At 39.5% G+C, this 17,585-nt stretch overlaps 1 protein-coding gene across 11 annotated transcripts in view; it reads left to right on the top strand.

Annotated features, from left to right (window-relative positions):
* Nucleotides 1-17,585, top strand: part of KALRN (kalirin RhoGEF kinase) — a 472,671-nt gene that overhangs the window by 182,789 nt on the left and 272,297 nt on the right. For all 11 annotated transcript variants that reach the window (XM_041473008.1, XM_041473009.1, XM_041473012.1 and 8 more), the window contains exons 4-5: nucleotides 8,015-8,207; nucleotides 11,719-12,231. In XM_041473008.1, the coding sequence (XP_041328942.1) occupies nucleotides 8,015-8,207; nucleotides 11,719-12,231 (706 nt within the window). The remainder of the gene's footprint in view (nucleotides 1-8,014; nucleotides 8,208-11,718; nucleotides 12,232-17,585) is intronic.

Raw genomic sequence — 17,585 nt, 5'->3', positions numbered from 1 at the left:
CATTTTTGCTTAGAAGACATAAAGTGCAAAGCAAATCTCATGCTGAACTCTGCACTGCAAATGGGCAGAAGCTAATATAGTTGTGAAAGAATCTGCTATTTTGAAGTGCAAGTTTTTCAGTGAGGAAAAATCCAAAAGATTTAGAAATTTCCCACAAGCATACCTCTAAAATGTTATATCAGTCAAAATATTTTGATAAAATTCAAAGTTTTTACCTTTTTTTTTTAAGTAGACTGATCAAAAAAAGGGAAAAAAAATGAAAAAAAAATAATCTGAAAACGTAAACCAGAATATTTTGCTCTTATAAAAGCCTTTTTTAGTTTTAAATTCAGTAATACTTTCACAATGAGATCAGAACCTGCAGTCATCATGAAGTATCTTGGTTTGAATTGACGTGTAACATCTCATCTTCTCTCCCTAGTTCCTTATTTTAATTATAGTTCTTCTGTAAATGGGTGTGCACGGCTCTCCTGCACTGGCAGGAGCAGGGTATGGGAACTGATGAGTGCTTACTGCAAGAGATGTCAGTACTATGTAGAAAAAGTGATTTTACCATCTTTGAAGAGGTTTTTTTTCCTCTCATCATCTCTGAGCTCAGTCGAGCTCTGGATCAAATGTGCAAGTCCCAGAGTGGTTATACCTGCCTGCATCAGGAAGGAATTTGGCATGATGTCTGCCTGTAGACATTATTGGATTTTACCAGGTGCTGCTGTTGACTGTCTGGACCTACATTAATCATTCTTTGCATGAGCTGAACATGTTTGCAGGCTTCTTTATGCTGTAAAAGTCTTTCCCCCATGGGTTTCTCTGCCTCCCACAACGTGTTTCAAGGAAATGTATGTATTTGCAGTCTGGAGGCTTTCCACTCTGGGGTGACTGTTTTATGGCACTGACTGGAATTCCTGGAGCTGTTCACCCTGCACCATTCACTCACTTGTTAAGTCACTGATGTTGTGAACTGATAAATTAGGATGCCGTGTCTGAGAGCCCAAGCACTCGTTGCCCAGATGAAGTATCCCTTTCCTCTTGTGAAAATCTGGCAGTGCTGACCATAGACTAAACTCCACAGTGATGGCATGTGAAACAACCTTCATGCTCTCATTGCTTGAACTGTGAAAAAAAACTCATAGTACAGGCAGAAAGATCCATTTATTTTCTGAATCTTAGTAGTTTGGCTGTGCTAAGCACAGCCTTATATATTCATTTCTCCTCTGGAATCCAATGGATTTGAATCTTCAAACTTGCTTCCAATAGCCTCTGCTCATCCAAACCTTTTCAAGAATCGTGTGTTTCTATTTCAACACAACACTAATATTTATTTTTTCCAGCAAATTTCAATAACATATAATTTTCATTTGGTAAAGCATTTTTGTTTTGTTTCTGCTAAATCATCTCAAATGCAAGACTTTAAATGCTCAAGAGAGAGTTGAATGGTACTTACTGTTCAAATATTTCTTTGTTGTAGTAACAAATCTTTAAATGTAGCCCTGCTTCAACAAAAACAAAGCCCTGATTAATTTCATATTTATCTCAGCAGCTGTTTCAAGGAAGACCTGCCAGATATTGATCCAAATATAGTAGACATGCAGCAACAAAAGGGGAAGAGGGTAAATAGGTTTAGATGAAGGCATCATTTACCAGCAGAAACTTAACAGGAATGTGAAAAATTATAGCATTTGTCCTCCAGATTTGGCTTTAACAGCTGCGATCATGCATTTTTTGGACACAGCTGTGTTTTATATCTTTGCTATTTGAATGAAGACAGGAAGCGTCTCAAATAGTGTTTATTTGCTCAATTAAATAGGAGGCCAAACGCCTGCAGAGCTCTGGGTCCCAGTTCTGGTCTGGGTTGTAACAATGCAGATCAGGAGTTTTACCTGGGTAGGAGAGAGCTCAACACAGCCCTGCTGAATCCTGACAGAGATGCCAGTGGGACCTGCACCTCTCAGAATGACCCCTAGGCCCTCACGGATTCATGGTTACGTACTGGAAAAAGCTTTTCTTACACCTATGTGGTGTCTGTTCTTCTTACCTTACATCATTTTACAACAGAATTGCTTGGAGTTCAGAGCCATTTTTCCTAGATGTAAAAATTGAATACCAAAATGAGTCACTTGCTTGAGAATAGCAGGAGAACCCATCTGGCACCAGTTAGCTCCTGCCACAGTATATGGGATTTTTCTGCCTTTCTGTTCCCTTCCTGTTATCTTGGGGCCAGAGGCAGGGGTTGAATGTGGATGTTGTGCAGCCCACACATCTGCATTCTTGTGCCATTCACAGACACACCTCATGTCCCCTAAGAGCAGTGGCTGGAAACCAGAGACAGGAGGTTTGTCTTTGCCTGGACCTCATCGGCTCCAAGTCTTTTTACAACATGTCACTGAAATTTTGCTAGATCACTGCTTTATGTCCAGCTCCAGCCACTGTGAAACTGGCTTTGATTCCTTTCATTCTCTTTTTAAAAAAAGAAAAGTGACAATGAGTGATTCCTTTCCAGTGCTGAAAGAGAAAAAACAAATTTAGGTCACAGTAAGGGAGGATAAATTGGAAGTGGAGTCTGGGTGGCTGTTTCTTCTCTAATTGCAAAAAAGCATTGTGAAACCAAGTTCAAAAATGTAAGAAGGAAAATCTAGGATGACGATTGTCCACCTACAGTCTTTTAGGTAGCTGAAGTGCTCTGGTAGGAGCTTGCTGTGAATTGTTACTCCAGAGTAATGGTGCTCTTGGGTTGTGCATCACTAAGTTCCTCCCCTGGTGTCTGATATAGCAGCACAGAAGGGAGACACGAGGATTAGGAGTCACAAGTGTCCCAGGATCTTTGGAAAGACAGCCTGTCTCATCCTGCTGAGCAGCCACTGTCACTGGGGATGTGGGTGACAGCTCAGACTGACAGCACAGGAACACATTTCTTAACTGGGATAATAAGCAAGGTACAAATTTCTGAGAAGTATTAAATAGAACAAAGTATTTTAATAAATAATGCTGGTTCAGGAGTGCTTGGCAAACAGGTCCACTAAAAATTGCTTTATCTGTTCCTTTAAATGTACTGGAATGTACAGGTACTGCCTGTTTCTATTGACAAGGTGAACGTCAGACTCAATGTGGTGATGTGAAAGCAAAGTATGAAAGTCTGTAAGTGATGCTGATTATAAACCTCTCTGTCTAGTTTTATTTCCAAGCTGAGTAAATAAACCACACAAAAAATGAATAAAAAATTGCAATTAATCAGAAATATTAACACATAAATCACTGAAGTGATCCTTGGTGCATTTTGATATGGAAGCTAGGCAGCAGAGTTAGTAAGTTCTCATATGAAATGAGGCCTTTGGGATAACAGTTTGTGCTTGGAAGCTTTTACATACCTGCTTTTCTCCTCTCCCTCCCCCTTTTCCACCCTCAGCTTGTGAACCAATTGGCTGACTACAGCCACATTTATCAAAGGAAGGGTGATCTCAAAAATAATTAATTTCCTGCAGATTTTGCTCCTATGTATTGATGCCTGAAGAGCTACTTGTTATTCTGACAGTGTCTCCTGACAAGGTTATGCTGACCTGCCTTAAAAGAGACCTTGTTCTCCCTGTTAACAAATCACATTTAGAATGAGATGCTGGATGTGTCAGATCTGGGCTTTTAGTGGTCCAACAGGAATGCTAAATGTGCTGCTTCATCATTAACTCATGACTGCAAAATGGGAATGGAGATATTATGTTATTTCAGCTAATCAAGTGCTGAAGCTTCCAAATGCCAGAAGCTTGGGCCAAACCATAAGGGTGAAAAATACACATAATCAATAGGTATCTGAAAGATTAATCAGAAAGCATGAAGTTCTTAAATTCATTTGGTACCCAGCGAGCCAGCTCTTGCCAAAGAAAATACAATTTAGAGCGTGCCTGAATTAAAGAGGAAATTTGAGAAAATAACCTTATGAAAGGACCCTAAAAACCAAAATAGAGGCATTTATTTTTACAAAATTATCACATCTGCTTCTGAGTTTCAATTGTGTGCCTTTTTTTTTTTTTTAAATCCAGATCATAAGTATTATTTTCACAAATATTCTTGGGAATTTTTATTAGACTTAGAAGCTGGTCTTTGTCTTTGCTTAAAAGCATTGGAGCAACTGAAATGACTTATCAACTATCAAATAATTTCTGTTCACCATTGCAAATCCAGTCCAGATGAGCACAGCCAAAAGGCTGATGGATTGTCCAAATACCTTGATTTGAGTGTTTTTTCCAGTTTCTGGTCAAATATCAATACCGGAAAAAATTAAGCAGCACAATCAACATTAATTGCCATACTAAAGTGGTTACTTGTGCGTAATAGATATGTGTATTGATGTATCATCTTGGGAGCCAGGAATAAGGCATGTCTTGCTAGGAAAATGTGGAGGGAGCTTGATTGCTACTGATGCTTTTCCCGATCAATTGCTAAATTGGGAAGGGTTTGAGTTGTTGCTTTTAAGCAATAAAGTTAATAAGCATGGCTAGTCTATTCAAAAGGAACCTCACATCATTTCCTCAATCCATGCTGAGGTAACTGAAGAAAAATGACTGACTGTCAGAGATGACAGATTGTCCCAGATTGCCTCATCAAAGTTTATCAGAGCTTCATTATGTCTAAGCCAACTTTTTTAGGATGCTGTCAACAGCTGGGAATATTTGGATATTGCAACTTTTTTTTTTTAATAAATTGCCTGTGAGGTGTCCCCATAATTATGTTAGCCTTTTGTGCTTTCACATCCATGTTCAGTTTTGGTTTTGCAGACCATTATTACTCATTGTTTTTAATTCCCTGGATTTGCATTTATGGTTTCCTGAAAAGTAATTTATTGGAATTTATTCCAGGCAGCTGAAGACTGTACTGTGAATATAGGTAGCTGAAGACCTCCAGCAAGGCAGGCTCCTTAAACAAACACAGCATGGCAGATGGTTCCTGTCCTGAAAAGGTTACATTCTAAATAGTTTTCTTATCTCACTCTTCTTTCTTTGAGATATTAGTGCCTGATCAGTGTCTGGCTACCTGTTTGTGCAGGGTAAGTGCTCTCGAAGGCACCCTCTCTGCAGCAAGCTCTGCAACTGAAAGTAGAAATGATGAGCAGGCAGCTTTCTGTCCTGCAACGGTTTAAACACCGTTAAATAATAGCTTTTGACAAGCAGGTTTAGAAATCAGGTGCTAATTTTCTGAAAAACGTCAGAGCAATGTGGAGTTATCACTGTGCTGGGGGGAATCAAATTTTTTAGATAACTAAAGACCCACAGATCTTATTACACGTTAGTACCATTCATCACATTAAAGAAAAAATTTGCAAGCAGAATAACTTCTGCAAGAATGTCACCAACACTCTTGAAATAGTTAGATTTTCTCAAAATGAGAAGTATCACCCATTTGCATGTTTCCTGCACTACAACTGAAAAGCAGCATCCACCTTTGAACTTTTATGTTTCATACAGGAGTTTACATGCCTATGTGATGAATGAAGTAGGGAAATTGTCTTTAGTATAAAGAGCATTGTTTAGAGTTTTGTATTATTTGTGTAAAAGTGGTTACATATTGATGTTTTGAATGCAATTCTGTGATTATTCTTCTTCCTTTCCTCCCTTTCCATCCCTCTTTCCCATCAGTTTCGTACTGAAAATGTACTAAGCTTGTTGGAAATTTGGTCTAGTTACAAGGATTGTGGATAGTGCTCGTAGTGAATAACTGCTTGTTCCAGGGAAAGAATCAGAAAGCATTCCCAGCCTGCTCCTCAGGATCAGTGACCATTCTCCTGTGTCCACCAGAAAAAGCTGGGGAATTGTTGCCATTTCTTCTTCTACTGAAAACGTGCTGTGAAGTCTCCAGGACAGTAGGAGTTTGGGGTGTTTTGGAGCATTTTTTTGCACACACACGCTTAGGCATCATGTGCTGATGGGAGTGGGTGGCAGTACTGCCTCCTCCCTGCACTGCTTCTCTGCACCTCACAGGCCTGGAGAGGCTGTAAACCTTCAGCAGACAGACTCCAGCCCGTACTGACATTTCTAGGTTCCCTACCTGGAACATTTGTTTTAATGCAGGCTGAATTTCTAGTCATGGTGGTATATAATCAAGGGTGTCAGAGTATCACACTGCCTTTGCTCGACAGCTAGACTTTGATTTTGGATCTGTTTGTGTCTAAGACTTCAGGTTCATAAACAAAAGACTTCAGTCTTCTAGGACATTCCTGTTCTGCTTACTGAAACAGTTTTATCAGTAAGTATTAACTTACTGTTTTACATCAAATCAGATAAGTTGGCAGGCTGGCAGTGGTGAGGGGAGCTGGAGTGAAGCTAATACTGTCTATGCCTTGCTGTGGTTGCAGTGGATGGTGGTGGTGTATTTATTCGTTTATGTCAGAAAAGATAGATTGCACTTACCTGTTACTTGTCCTCTCTTGGGGCTCTCCATGTGTCTGTATGGCTCCTGCATCTCTCTGTCAAGTGTTTGAAGAAATCCTTGGGAAAGTGTGCTCAGGATAACAGGGATCAGTGATTTGGCAGAAGTTCCTGAAGGATCCTCTAAAGCTTTGCAAGAAAAAAAAGGAAAAATAACACAAAACACAAACCCCTTTCTATTCATTGCTTTCTGATTTGCTTCCTTGTCTCAATTCTTGTTCCAAAAGGCAAGAGGTGGTAGCACCCCCAACAAAGCTTCTTTTACAGCCTTTTTTTGGCATTAGTTATGAAAGGATCAGATGTCTGACCTTTCAGCAGTAGGTAAAAGGAGAATAAAGATCTGTATTCCTGACAGTGTTTGGAAGTGCCTGGTCTCCCTAGTTTTTCTTTGCACTGACTGTTGTGTGCAGTGTGCTCTGGATGTGCCAATAATGTTAAGGCAGAGGACCAAGCTTGTTGTCTCTGAGTGCTCCTGTCTGGCACTATGTTAAGACTGTTCAAGTGAGCAAACTCTCAACATACATCCATCCAGTGCACCTCCTCTGAAGTATATTCCTGTCCTTGTTCCAGCCCAGAAACCTAGTTATAAGCTTTACAGAGTTGTTTTCTGTTGAATATGTAGGAGATGGATCTTATTAGCAGAAGGAGTGTTTTAAGATGGTAAAGAGGTAGAGTGCAGTGAAAATCCTCCTGTGTGTTTGTGCACTGGGAATATTTCTTTGGAGTCTTAACAGTTTTACATTTTCTACATTATACCCTTACTTCTTTTTTAATGAGGATTAATACTGCTATATCCCTTGAAAAGTTATGCTGAAAGCTGCACAGAATTGACTTGAATTGACATGTACTTTTACTCGTTCTCCTCTTGTGAGGAAAAAGAAGATGTGTTTGCAAGGGAACGCTGTGCTGTTTTTGGGCCCCGTGCATTGCCAGTGACCAGGCCACATAGCCCTTGGACTCCTGAGAAGGGAGGAGCACGGGCTGGGGGAAAAGTCTGACTGCAGATTGAAAAAGGTCCCACAGCATTTGGAAGATCAGTCGTGAGGGAAAAGGGCCCCAGTGATAACAGTGTACATGCTGAGTCACAAGGGCCTTCCTGACAGGAAGTAATTGCAAGGCATTTTTCAGGACATGACACTTTTCTGGAAGTTAAACTTTTAAAAGCGGCCTCTAAAACTGAAGGCACCCAAATTTAAAAGTGGCTGGTAATTCTAAGGAACAGGACCCTGCTTGTTGATTTTGGCTGGGTTCAATATGTTGAAAGCAGAATCCATTGTATGTACACATAGAGAGCTTCTATACAGATGTATTTGATTCTGTTTCCAATTGTGTGAAAGTATGTATGCTTTTTAGTGAATATTTGAATTACGCGTGTTTGGAAAATTACAGATTAAACTGTAATCAAGACACTTGCATTACATGTAAAAGACATTATACTCAATTTAATATGACCTTTCTTATAGCCTTTATATTGTACTATCTCTTGTCTTTTATGTTAATCATTCCTTGCTTTGCTCTGAAGCACCAAACACCAGCAACAAAAGCCAAGTCTCACTGTGGCTGCCCACAATATTAATTATCGTGATGTGCTTTTATTCCTGCAGTGAAGATGTTTGCAAGCGAGGATTCACTGTTATTATCGATATGCGGGGATCCAAATGGGATTTGATCAAGCCTCTCCTAAAAACCCTTCAAGAAGCCTTTCCTGCTGAAATTCATGTTGCCCTGATTATAAAACCTGATAATTTTTGGCAGAAGCAGAAAACAAACTTCGGCAGTTCCAAGTTCATCTTTGAGGTGAGAGCCATGTAGAAATGAATTGTGAAGCATTATCTATGATAAGAACTTTTCTTCTGGTAAAAACCCTGTGACTGAAAGCAAAAAATACATCCAAGGGCAGGTGGCAGGAGTGTGCTGATGACCTGGCATCTGGTTGTTTTCTGAGCACACTGCTGAAATGAGTTCTGTGTTTCATCCCAGAGGTTCACATAATTCATTTTTCTGAGGGTTTTTTTTTTGGTGGTATTTATTTTTGGTGATGTTGCATTAAGTCTTTCCTTTGTTTCTCATAGGAAAAAAACCAAAAACCACAACACCAAATTGGTCAAAGTGCTAAAGATGCAGTTTTCTAGATACAAATGTATGAGTTTGTTAGTTTACCTCTAACCAACTTCCACTAGCGGCTTTTTTTTTTTTTTTGGTAAAAGACATTTGCTTGATTTTCACCTTTCATTTCATTGAGATTTAGAGTTCATGGACAGCATTAACAGAAGTAACCAGTACATAACAACTGCACAATTAAGGGGAATTTTACTAACTTTGTTGTTGATATAAACAAACCAGCTGTATTCTCTGTAGCACTTCAGTTTTCTATGAATTTCAGCTTCTTGCCCAAAAAGAAGCTGAAATTCAGGTGCATGAAGTGCTCATATATCAATCATGCCATGCCATGACTTAGTCATTTTGTTGTTTTTTAATAATTCACTGAGAAACACGTACATTGTTGGCTGTTTTACCAATCCATTAATTCAGAGAGACACAGAGATTTTGCATCTCTGGAATGCAGAAGAGAATTTGGCTATAGCTCTTAATGTTTACTGTAGTGGAAGACTGTATTTAAGTATATATTTAAGTTTTGTTGAAGTCAGTGTGATATAAATGTGTCCTTATTTTCAACCTGTTCTTGCAAGGACCCTTGAATTGCTGTGGGGAATTAGATTGGTTGTTACTCATTAACACAATTTTACATTATTATCATATTTTAAGTGCTTGTAAATTTTCACCCCTGTTTCACAAAATGCAGTCAACTCATGAATTTTGCTTTTATTAAATAAGTCTTTACACTCCTTGGCACCTTTGAGGACAGACAGAGTAACAGAGTTCAAGTATGTAGTTTTAGAAGATTTGTTTGGTTTCAAAATTAATAAATACCTTCTGGAGGCTTGACATATCTTTTTATTATATGGAGTTGTTGTGATGATAGTAAAGAGTAAACTGTGACCAAGTTATGCTTCGTGTTTACAGCTCTGAGTCTGTATTGTTTAAAAAGCTCTGGATTCGTTTGTTGTACATGCTGGAACACATTAAGGGTATTTTCATTTCGTGTGTGTTTTCAGTGCCTTTGAGCCTTAGTTTGTCTGCAGGGCTGTTCACATGGGTGTCCAATGGTTCACAGATTTTTGGGCTGGAGGAGGAGAGTCAGTGCTTTCACTGTGTATTGGACCACATGCAGACACTCAGAATCATAGAATGGTTTGAGTCCTTCAATTCCAAGATTCAAACAAAGATTTCCTAAGCTGTGGTCCACCCTGCAATATATGCACCACAATCAAGGAACTTCTATTGGAAGGATTCTTTTAAGGCCAGATTTCTCTTTTGAGCTTAATGGAAGCATTATATGTGTGCCAGGGCACTGTGGGACCCATGGTGGACTATGATGAGCTGGATTTTGGGGGGTGAGATTCTGGCACAGTGTTTGTGTCACAGTCCAGAGTGAAACATGTACATAGATCTTCACCCAGGAAGAGAAAGAAAAGTGTTTGTTTGATGTATGTGGATTCCAAAGTTTTCTGTCACTTTGAGGAATGGACCAGGCAGCTTATTTAGCATTAATTCAGAGGTGCCTTCAAGACTATTTTCTTTCTCTTGCTAAAAGAGGCTAAATAGTGGACAACACTTTTTAAATTGATTTCAAAAAGAAGGATGGGCAATGCCTAGGAAACAGTAAGCAGCTACCTGACTCACTAAAACTGTTTTCATTAGAGTTTGAAGAACTACATAAAAAATCAAACCTGAATAAAGAAAATTTCTGCCGAATTTGAGGAATTAAAAGCCTTTCTACTGTCTCATAATGTCAAATTCTCTGCATGATTAGAGCAATGTTTTCATTAGCCTGACAGACTGCAGGGGGATGCCCAAGTGTTAGCCATGAAGAGGAGTATTTCCCTGACAGGCAGTTAAATTCTAAACTGAATTATCTTCAAGGTCTCAGTGTCCAGGTCAGGAGGTATAAAAATTTGAAAATGCTCTGAAGCAACATACTTACTTTCTCAATGTTTGTTTGCTCCTCCCATTGTCCTCCCTTTTCCTCAAAGCAAGGAATATTGCAAGAACATTTTAAAATAATCTTTCTCCTGAGCTTAAGTTCAATACAATCTCAATTTTAATACATTGCCTAATATTTTTGGATGGATACAAATTGGAAGAAAAAGCCTATTGTTAACTTTTAACCAGTGGCTAGCCTACTATTTTGGACATAATTTTGGATTATGGTCAGGATTTTAGGTGTTTTTCTTTGTAGATGAGTTCTACAAGAGTGCTGTGATTATTGAGTGCCTCCATTTCTGAAGAGCACAAGCTCTGACATTCTTTAGAGGCCTGATCTTTAGGGGATAGATGTGCAGTCACTGATGAAGACACAAGCCTTTAAGGGATGCCAGCTTGGGTGTTAACATGAGAGCACTGAAAATCTCTAGTTACATATGAAATCCTATGCTCCTAATTTCAGAAAGAATTATTTTGTCTAAAACAAATGGGAAAAGCTATCAGTTGCAATGTCCTTAAACTGTAATCTGCTTTCCAGACACCCAGTGCTTTTCTCTATCACCAGTTACTGAGTGTGAATGAATTAAAACCATTTCTCATTGATTGTGTATGATTCGTGAGCAGTACTTTCTATTGGCAATAAATTCTAGTTGTTAATACTTCAATGACATTTCACTTTCACATTGATTTTAGCTTAATTACATTAGAAATTGCTAATATGAAAGAGTGGCAAAAAGCCAACTGGAATAATTTGGAATAAGAAACCCAGCTGTTAAGGCAGTTTGCAATACCTGCTTCAGTTCATATACCTGAAACTTTTGCTTCTGCGTAGCTGCTAGCTGGGGTGTAACACAAGTAGCAGAGTGCTTGCAATGCCATGTACCCATTTAGTGAACAACCATGTCCAGATATCCAAAAGCTGCAGTAAGAAGTCTTCAGTGTCTAACTGGGCTGAGGAAATCTCTGGCAGAAACATTTTTACTACATGTTTTTGATAGCCAGGCCAGCTGAAAAAGATAGATGTTATCCCAGTAAATATCACATATTTTAATAACTAACTAACTAAATAAATAAATGCCATTAGAAGCAAAGTTTTCTGTCCAATTAATGTATCAAAATGAAACACAGTCCTTGACATCCTTTACAATGTTCCTTCAGTTGTGGGTTGATGAGGAAAATACTTGTTCTATGCTGTTTATGGGTTGTGCTGTTAATTCTGATTGGATGGTCCCTGATTTAAATGTTGTCCTTTTCCCTTCCTTAGACAAGTATGGTGTCTGTGGAAGGCCTGGCAAAGCTTGTGGATCCTTCTCAACTGACAGATGAGTTTGAAGGGTCCTTGGATTACAACCACGATGAATGGATAGAGCTGCGAGTCTCCTTGGAAGAGTTTTTCAACAGTGCCATCCATTTATTATCAAGGCTGGAGGATCTCCAGGAAATGTTGGCTAGGAAGGAGTTTCCAGTTGATGTTGAGGGATCAAGAAGGCTGATTGATGAGCACACACAGCTTAAGAAAAAAGTGATTAAAGCTCCCGTGGAAGAACTGGATCGTGAGGGCCAGAGGTTATTACAATGCATAAGATCCAGTGATGGTTTTTCTGGTAGGAACTGCATTCCTGGAAGTGCAGATTTTCAAAGTCTTGTGCCAAAGATCACCAGCCTTTTAGACAAGCTGCATTCTACCCGGCAACACTTGCATCAGATGTGGCATGTCCGCAAGTTGAAACTGGACCAGTGCTTTCAACTCCGGCTTTTTGAGCAAGATGCAGAGAAGGTAGGGAGTAATCTGTTCCTTTAATTCATGCTTTCAACAAGACTCTATTGCAAGGGTGACCATTTCTTTCTGTAAGTGGTAACATGAGGTGTTCATCACCAGTGTAAATCTCATGTTGCCAGAAGATACACTTCATGTGATTCATAAACCAAATTCACCCAGTTAACTGCTGGATGTAGCAGGCATAGTAATATCCAAGAGTAATTTTTCTGTGTTCCTTTTGGTGAAAGTTAATCTGATTTTCTGTCACATAATGAGTATATTTGGTAGACATTTGCACAAGAACCTGGCTTTTTTTTCCAAACTTCTTTTAGTAAGCTTATGAATATATTTATCTACTTGTCACAGCACCAAAATAAGAATGTTTTTGCAGTTTGATTCACTATTATTATTGTTTGCACTTTTTGGAGTCTATGGGAAATTTCAAGTATGGGTTTCAGGGAATTTACTTTAAAAAACTGTGTAGCACTAAAGCCTTGGCTTTCTTAATGCAGAAGTGCTTGGCAGCTTGTTAGGTGATTTTGTGAGAAGTCTTTGGTGGCATGTTTAAAATTCTAGGCCACAGAGGTGGGGTATTCTCAGTGGAAGATCCTGAGCTCTCAGACTCATGTCTATCTAGTCTGTATATCCATCAAAAGGACCAATCTCTGAGTCTCCTCTACTTAATGTATTATCCAGTTGTTTTACTAATGTGTCTGCCTGGACGGACTCAGGAGGGATTGAAGAAGAAAAGCAGACTCATGAGCAGGGGGATCTCATGAGGATGATTTTTTTAAATCAGCTACTAGTTAATGTTATTTTCAAACATCACCGAGAAGCACTTTGCTGAGACAAACTTAATCTTCAGTAGTGCAGAACAAGATACTTGACATTAGTTTTCCGTGCATTTGCTAAATATTTCTAAGTCTTGCTAGGACTGAAAAAAGCTCCATCATTGTATAATCAATCCTCCTGTTAGAAAAAGCTTGAATTCAGATGAGTCCCTCTAAAATAAGAGTCACTGCAGAACCACTCAGGGATGCATAACAGCAGAGTTTTAATTCCAAATGCTACAGTAGTACCATTCTCCCTGTTCCCTCTGTGTCATATGCTATAAGGAGGGCACTCACTTCAGTCAGAGCATCACTTTGGATTTTCAATTTCTTTGGGATTATTCAGATGACCACTGCTTATTAATATAATTGTATAATTTATTATCCTTATTATTCAATAATATTATTAGTGAATTATTAGTATTTAGGAAGTTATTGTAATTAATAATGTTAGAAGCTGAGAGGTTCTTAGATCAAGTCAGTGTTTGAGAAGTCCTTGTTGCCAAGCACTGTTCTGTGGCATTGAAGGAGGTCTCCAGGGAGTTTCCTTTCTACTTCCTGCACGAAGGCATGAGCTCTCACACTGTTCTGTGGCATTGAAGGAGGTCTCCAGGGAGTTTCCTTTCTACTTCCTGCACGAAGGCATGAAAGGGTGGTGTGAAACAAGTCCAGGCAATGTGACAGCAAAGCTCTTTGCATGTGTTATTCTGAGATTGATATGTGTAAGGTCTAGGCAAGTCAGAAAATACATGAAACTTTTGAGATGAAGGAAGAAGCAGTGAGAATGTGATTTCTGCCTTTGTAACACTGGCTGTCTTGAGCAATTCCAGTTTGACAAAACCAGGATTCTGCTCTTCTTTGTCTGCCTCACATTAACTAAACACACAGTCAGCTTCTCCCTGCTTAGGCTCTGCTTGCCTTTTCTTGACTTCTACATTTTCCCAAGGAATATAACATATTTTCTTGTTTTATAGTCCCAAATCTGTGCTTTTAATCTTCTCAGTTTGTGAGTCCCTAAAATTCTTCCCGGAAGGGTTTCAGACTCTGTAACACATGTCACACGTGTAGACTGATGTAAAACATTGATGTGCTTTTCCTCTGCCATTATCAGGTCTCTGAAATAGTCTGACCACCTCAGACTGGAAAGTACTTTTTCATAAAATGTCTAGAGCTAAATCCAGCCTGAGTGCTGTCTCCACTGTAGAAATAGCCACCAATGTGTCTGTGTATTGAATTTTAGAGTTTTCTGGTACCTTCATTTTCACAGTTGCATTCTACTCAGTATGGTAGCGGAGCCCAGTTACTCTTCATCTCCTGGAGACAGACACAGCTTTTTGTATAACCTGGACATGCAATTTAGTTCTAATCAAATGATAACTCTAATAACCTGTGAAAGCTCAAACTCCAAGATAAAATTCTGAACATAAACAAGGTTTCAGGTCTTTTAAAATATCTCTCTATATTCATTGGATGATATTTCAGGAAACTTGTTCTAAATAAGAAAAAAATGGACAAGGACTTTCATTTTCTGGACATCTCTGATTTCAAAAATTTCAAGTGTCCTCATTGCCTGAAAAGTTCTTAAAAATGGGATATGGAAAAAAAAAAGGGACACAAGGACTAAAACACACAGTATTTTAAGGAAGGTTAAATTTTGAACCCTTTGGTATTACAGTACCCCAGATTTTAAAAGCTAATCAATTCACTTTTCTTCATCCTAGAGATCCCCTGTATTGGAACATCTATGGTAGACACTGCCTGGACACACAAAATATTTAAATTACAGGCATTAAAACTTACAGAAGTCTGTATAGTTGTGTGGTGAACAACTCATATTATTGCCAAAATAAACAGAGGGGGTGGCAGTCACAGCCTGGGCTTCTCTCACTCAAATCAGTGAGAGAGAGAGCAGGGCTTTCTGCAGAGAAACTTTGTCCCCATTCAGGCCTGTAGGGTTTTACTTTCCTGTGCTGGGGCCAAGGGAAAGGAGAAGTGGGGCTGTCACATAGGCACAAGCAGTGCAGTGAGATCGAATCTCCAGATGGAGACTGGAAGCTCCTTGAAGCTCAAGTCAGCAGGCAGGTCAGCCATGTGGGGAGCTTTGGCAGAGGGATGTGAGGAAGTTCACATGCTGTGCAGTGCTGACTGTAATGATCTGCTGATAAATAACACATTTCAGCTGCTGGCAAAGCCCTGACCCTCACTGTTCAACAAATTTATTCCTCGCCAACTAATGGAGAAATACGTATGTACAGATATATATAATTTTGAAACTAGAACTGAGGCTTCAATGTGTTTTACTGGGTAACAGGGAAAATATTTTTAGTCACCAGTAACATTAAAAAATTCATCCCAGTCCAAATTGAATACTGTTTGAAACAAAAACCCCACAATCAATGTAGATCCAAGTATTAGAACTATCTGAGAAATTATAATTGCTTGGTGGAAATCTGGACAGGGAGAAGAATTCAGGCGAGAGTCCACATGTTTTACACTTGAATAAATACCAAAAAAAGACAAAAAATTATACTTACACTCTGTACTTTCCAGCTTTTCTGGAAATCATTTGTAACTGGCACCCAATTTGACTTTTGTAGGAATTTCCACATCATTTTGTGTTGGTTCCACACCAATTTTACTACCCCAACATGGATGTGAATGAAAACCATCTATCATGATGTAATCAGCGTTGTCCACGTTAAGTATAAACAATACAGTCACCAGCTGGACTGAGCTGAGGGTCTGCACTGTAATCTGCTCACAGCAGACCATGGAGCTGCTCTAACACTGTGGGGTCAGCCCCAACAGGAGGCAGAGGGGGCTTGGCGTGTTCTCTCTGTCCTCACCTCCCCTTCTGCTTCCTGACATCCCACACAGTCCACTACACAAAGGAGAACTACAAAAGAAGGAGTTAGAAAATGCCACGAGTGAATTTCATTGGAAGCTTGCGGTGGGAGGAACATTTTATTTGGATCAGGCCGGCTTTGTAGAAAGACTAGTGGCAAACCGCAGGCCACATCTAGTCTTCAAGGAGCAGTGAAGTAGCAGGCTTACAGTTAAAACCAGCAGCCCCGTGTAAACCAAGGCTTCCCTTTGAAAAACACACCTCTGCCATGATTTTCCCTGTGGAGCAGGCGATGGGAAGCTGTGCAGGCTGCTGGGGCTGCCCAGGTGCTGCTGCTCTGCAGGTGTGTGCAGGGACAGGGAGAGGAAAGCATGGATAACTTGCAGCTCCTACTCCACAGCAGCTCCAGCTCCCGTTTCCCAGGTGGTGTGACCAGCCTGGAACAGAAAGTGTTCACTGAGTGCAAGAGTGATGGGAATGTGATTAACAATGCAAAGTTCATAGACAGGAGACAGGTTTGGAGGGGGGTATAAGCAAATGGTTAAGAGGAATAGGGTGCAGTAACAGTTGCAGCAGTTCTCCTGCATCCTGCTCCCTGTGCAAGTGTGGGCAGTGAGACCACAGCACTGAGCAGACACTGCCTTCCTCCCACTGCCTTCCTCCCACTTCTGGCCCCTTCCTCAGTCAGGTCTACTTGGATAAGGAACTGATCTATTATTCTATAGAGTAGGTGCTATTAAACTCAGGCCCCATGGAGTGAAATAAATAATGTGACATTTGGTTTCTCAAGGAAGAAAGTCAAAGATATGTCAGCTGTACTTGACACCTGTTCAGTGTACAGTTGCAATTCCCAATGAAAGAATTGGGAAGACTCCTATTAATTGTCAGCAGCACATTATACCCATTAACTAAAGGTATTCTGAAGTGCCAGATGAAATTTAGGAGTTCCTAATTTAGAACGTCCCTTAACACCAGGCAGAGTTAGTCTAGAAAAATAGAGAGAAGCTCTAGCTCAACAGCAAAGTCAGGAATATCCAAGAATATATAATTCAAGTATTTGAGCCATGCTCATACTGGTTTTGCAGTGTTACCTGCCAAGGGTTCATGTTCCACAGAAGGAAGGAATGTTCTGCAAGCTACTCTTTGTCTAAAAAGGTGCAAGATGGCTTTGGTGGATAATAGAATACAAAATGTGGAAATTCATGCTGTGGTTTAGGTGGGAAAAGATGGCTTTAAAGAGGAAACACTGATATCTTGATGTTTGAGAGAAAGGAAACTATCAGTGCATTTGTGATTATGTGACACCCACTTTAACTCTTTTGTACATTACTTCCCCACATTGCATCTGAAAATTCTGATGCTGTATGTTCTGTAATAAAATGCATTATAAAACTGATGATATGATCCTTCTTGCTAATAGGAGGCAGTTTATTTTATTACAGTCCATTAAGTAGAGCAATTGTAGCTGCCCTTTAGTCAAGGGAAGCATTTCCTAGAAATGGGTCCTAGCTGACTTTCTGGAAAAGCAGTATAAGAAAGATGAAAAACCAACAGTGCTTCCTTTTACATTTCACATCACCTCTAAGTTTTCTTCTTTTATCAGTGTCAAAAGATCCTTGAAGTGATGCATAAAGCAAATGTATAGAGTTTTCCTTTTTGCAACATGTCATATTAACCCTTAAGGACTTGCATAATTC

This window comes from Pyrgilauda ruficollis, unplaced genomic scaffold, assembly GCF_017590135.1.
Source record: "Pyrgilauda ruficollis isolate IOZ18807 unplaced genomic scaffold, ASM1759013v1 scaffold3, whole genome shotgun sequence".
NCBI classification, from domain to species: Eukaryota; Metazoa; Chordata; class Aves; order Passeriformes; family Passeridae; genus Pyrgilauda; species Pyrgilauda ruficollis.
Note: the sequence above shows the minus strand (reverse complement) of the source record. Positions and strands in the feature narration are given on the sequence as shown.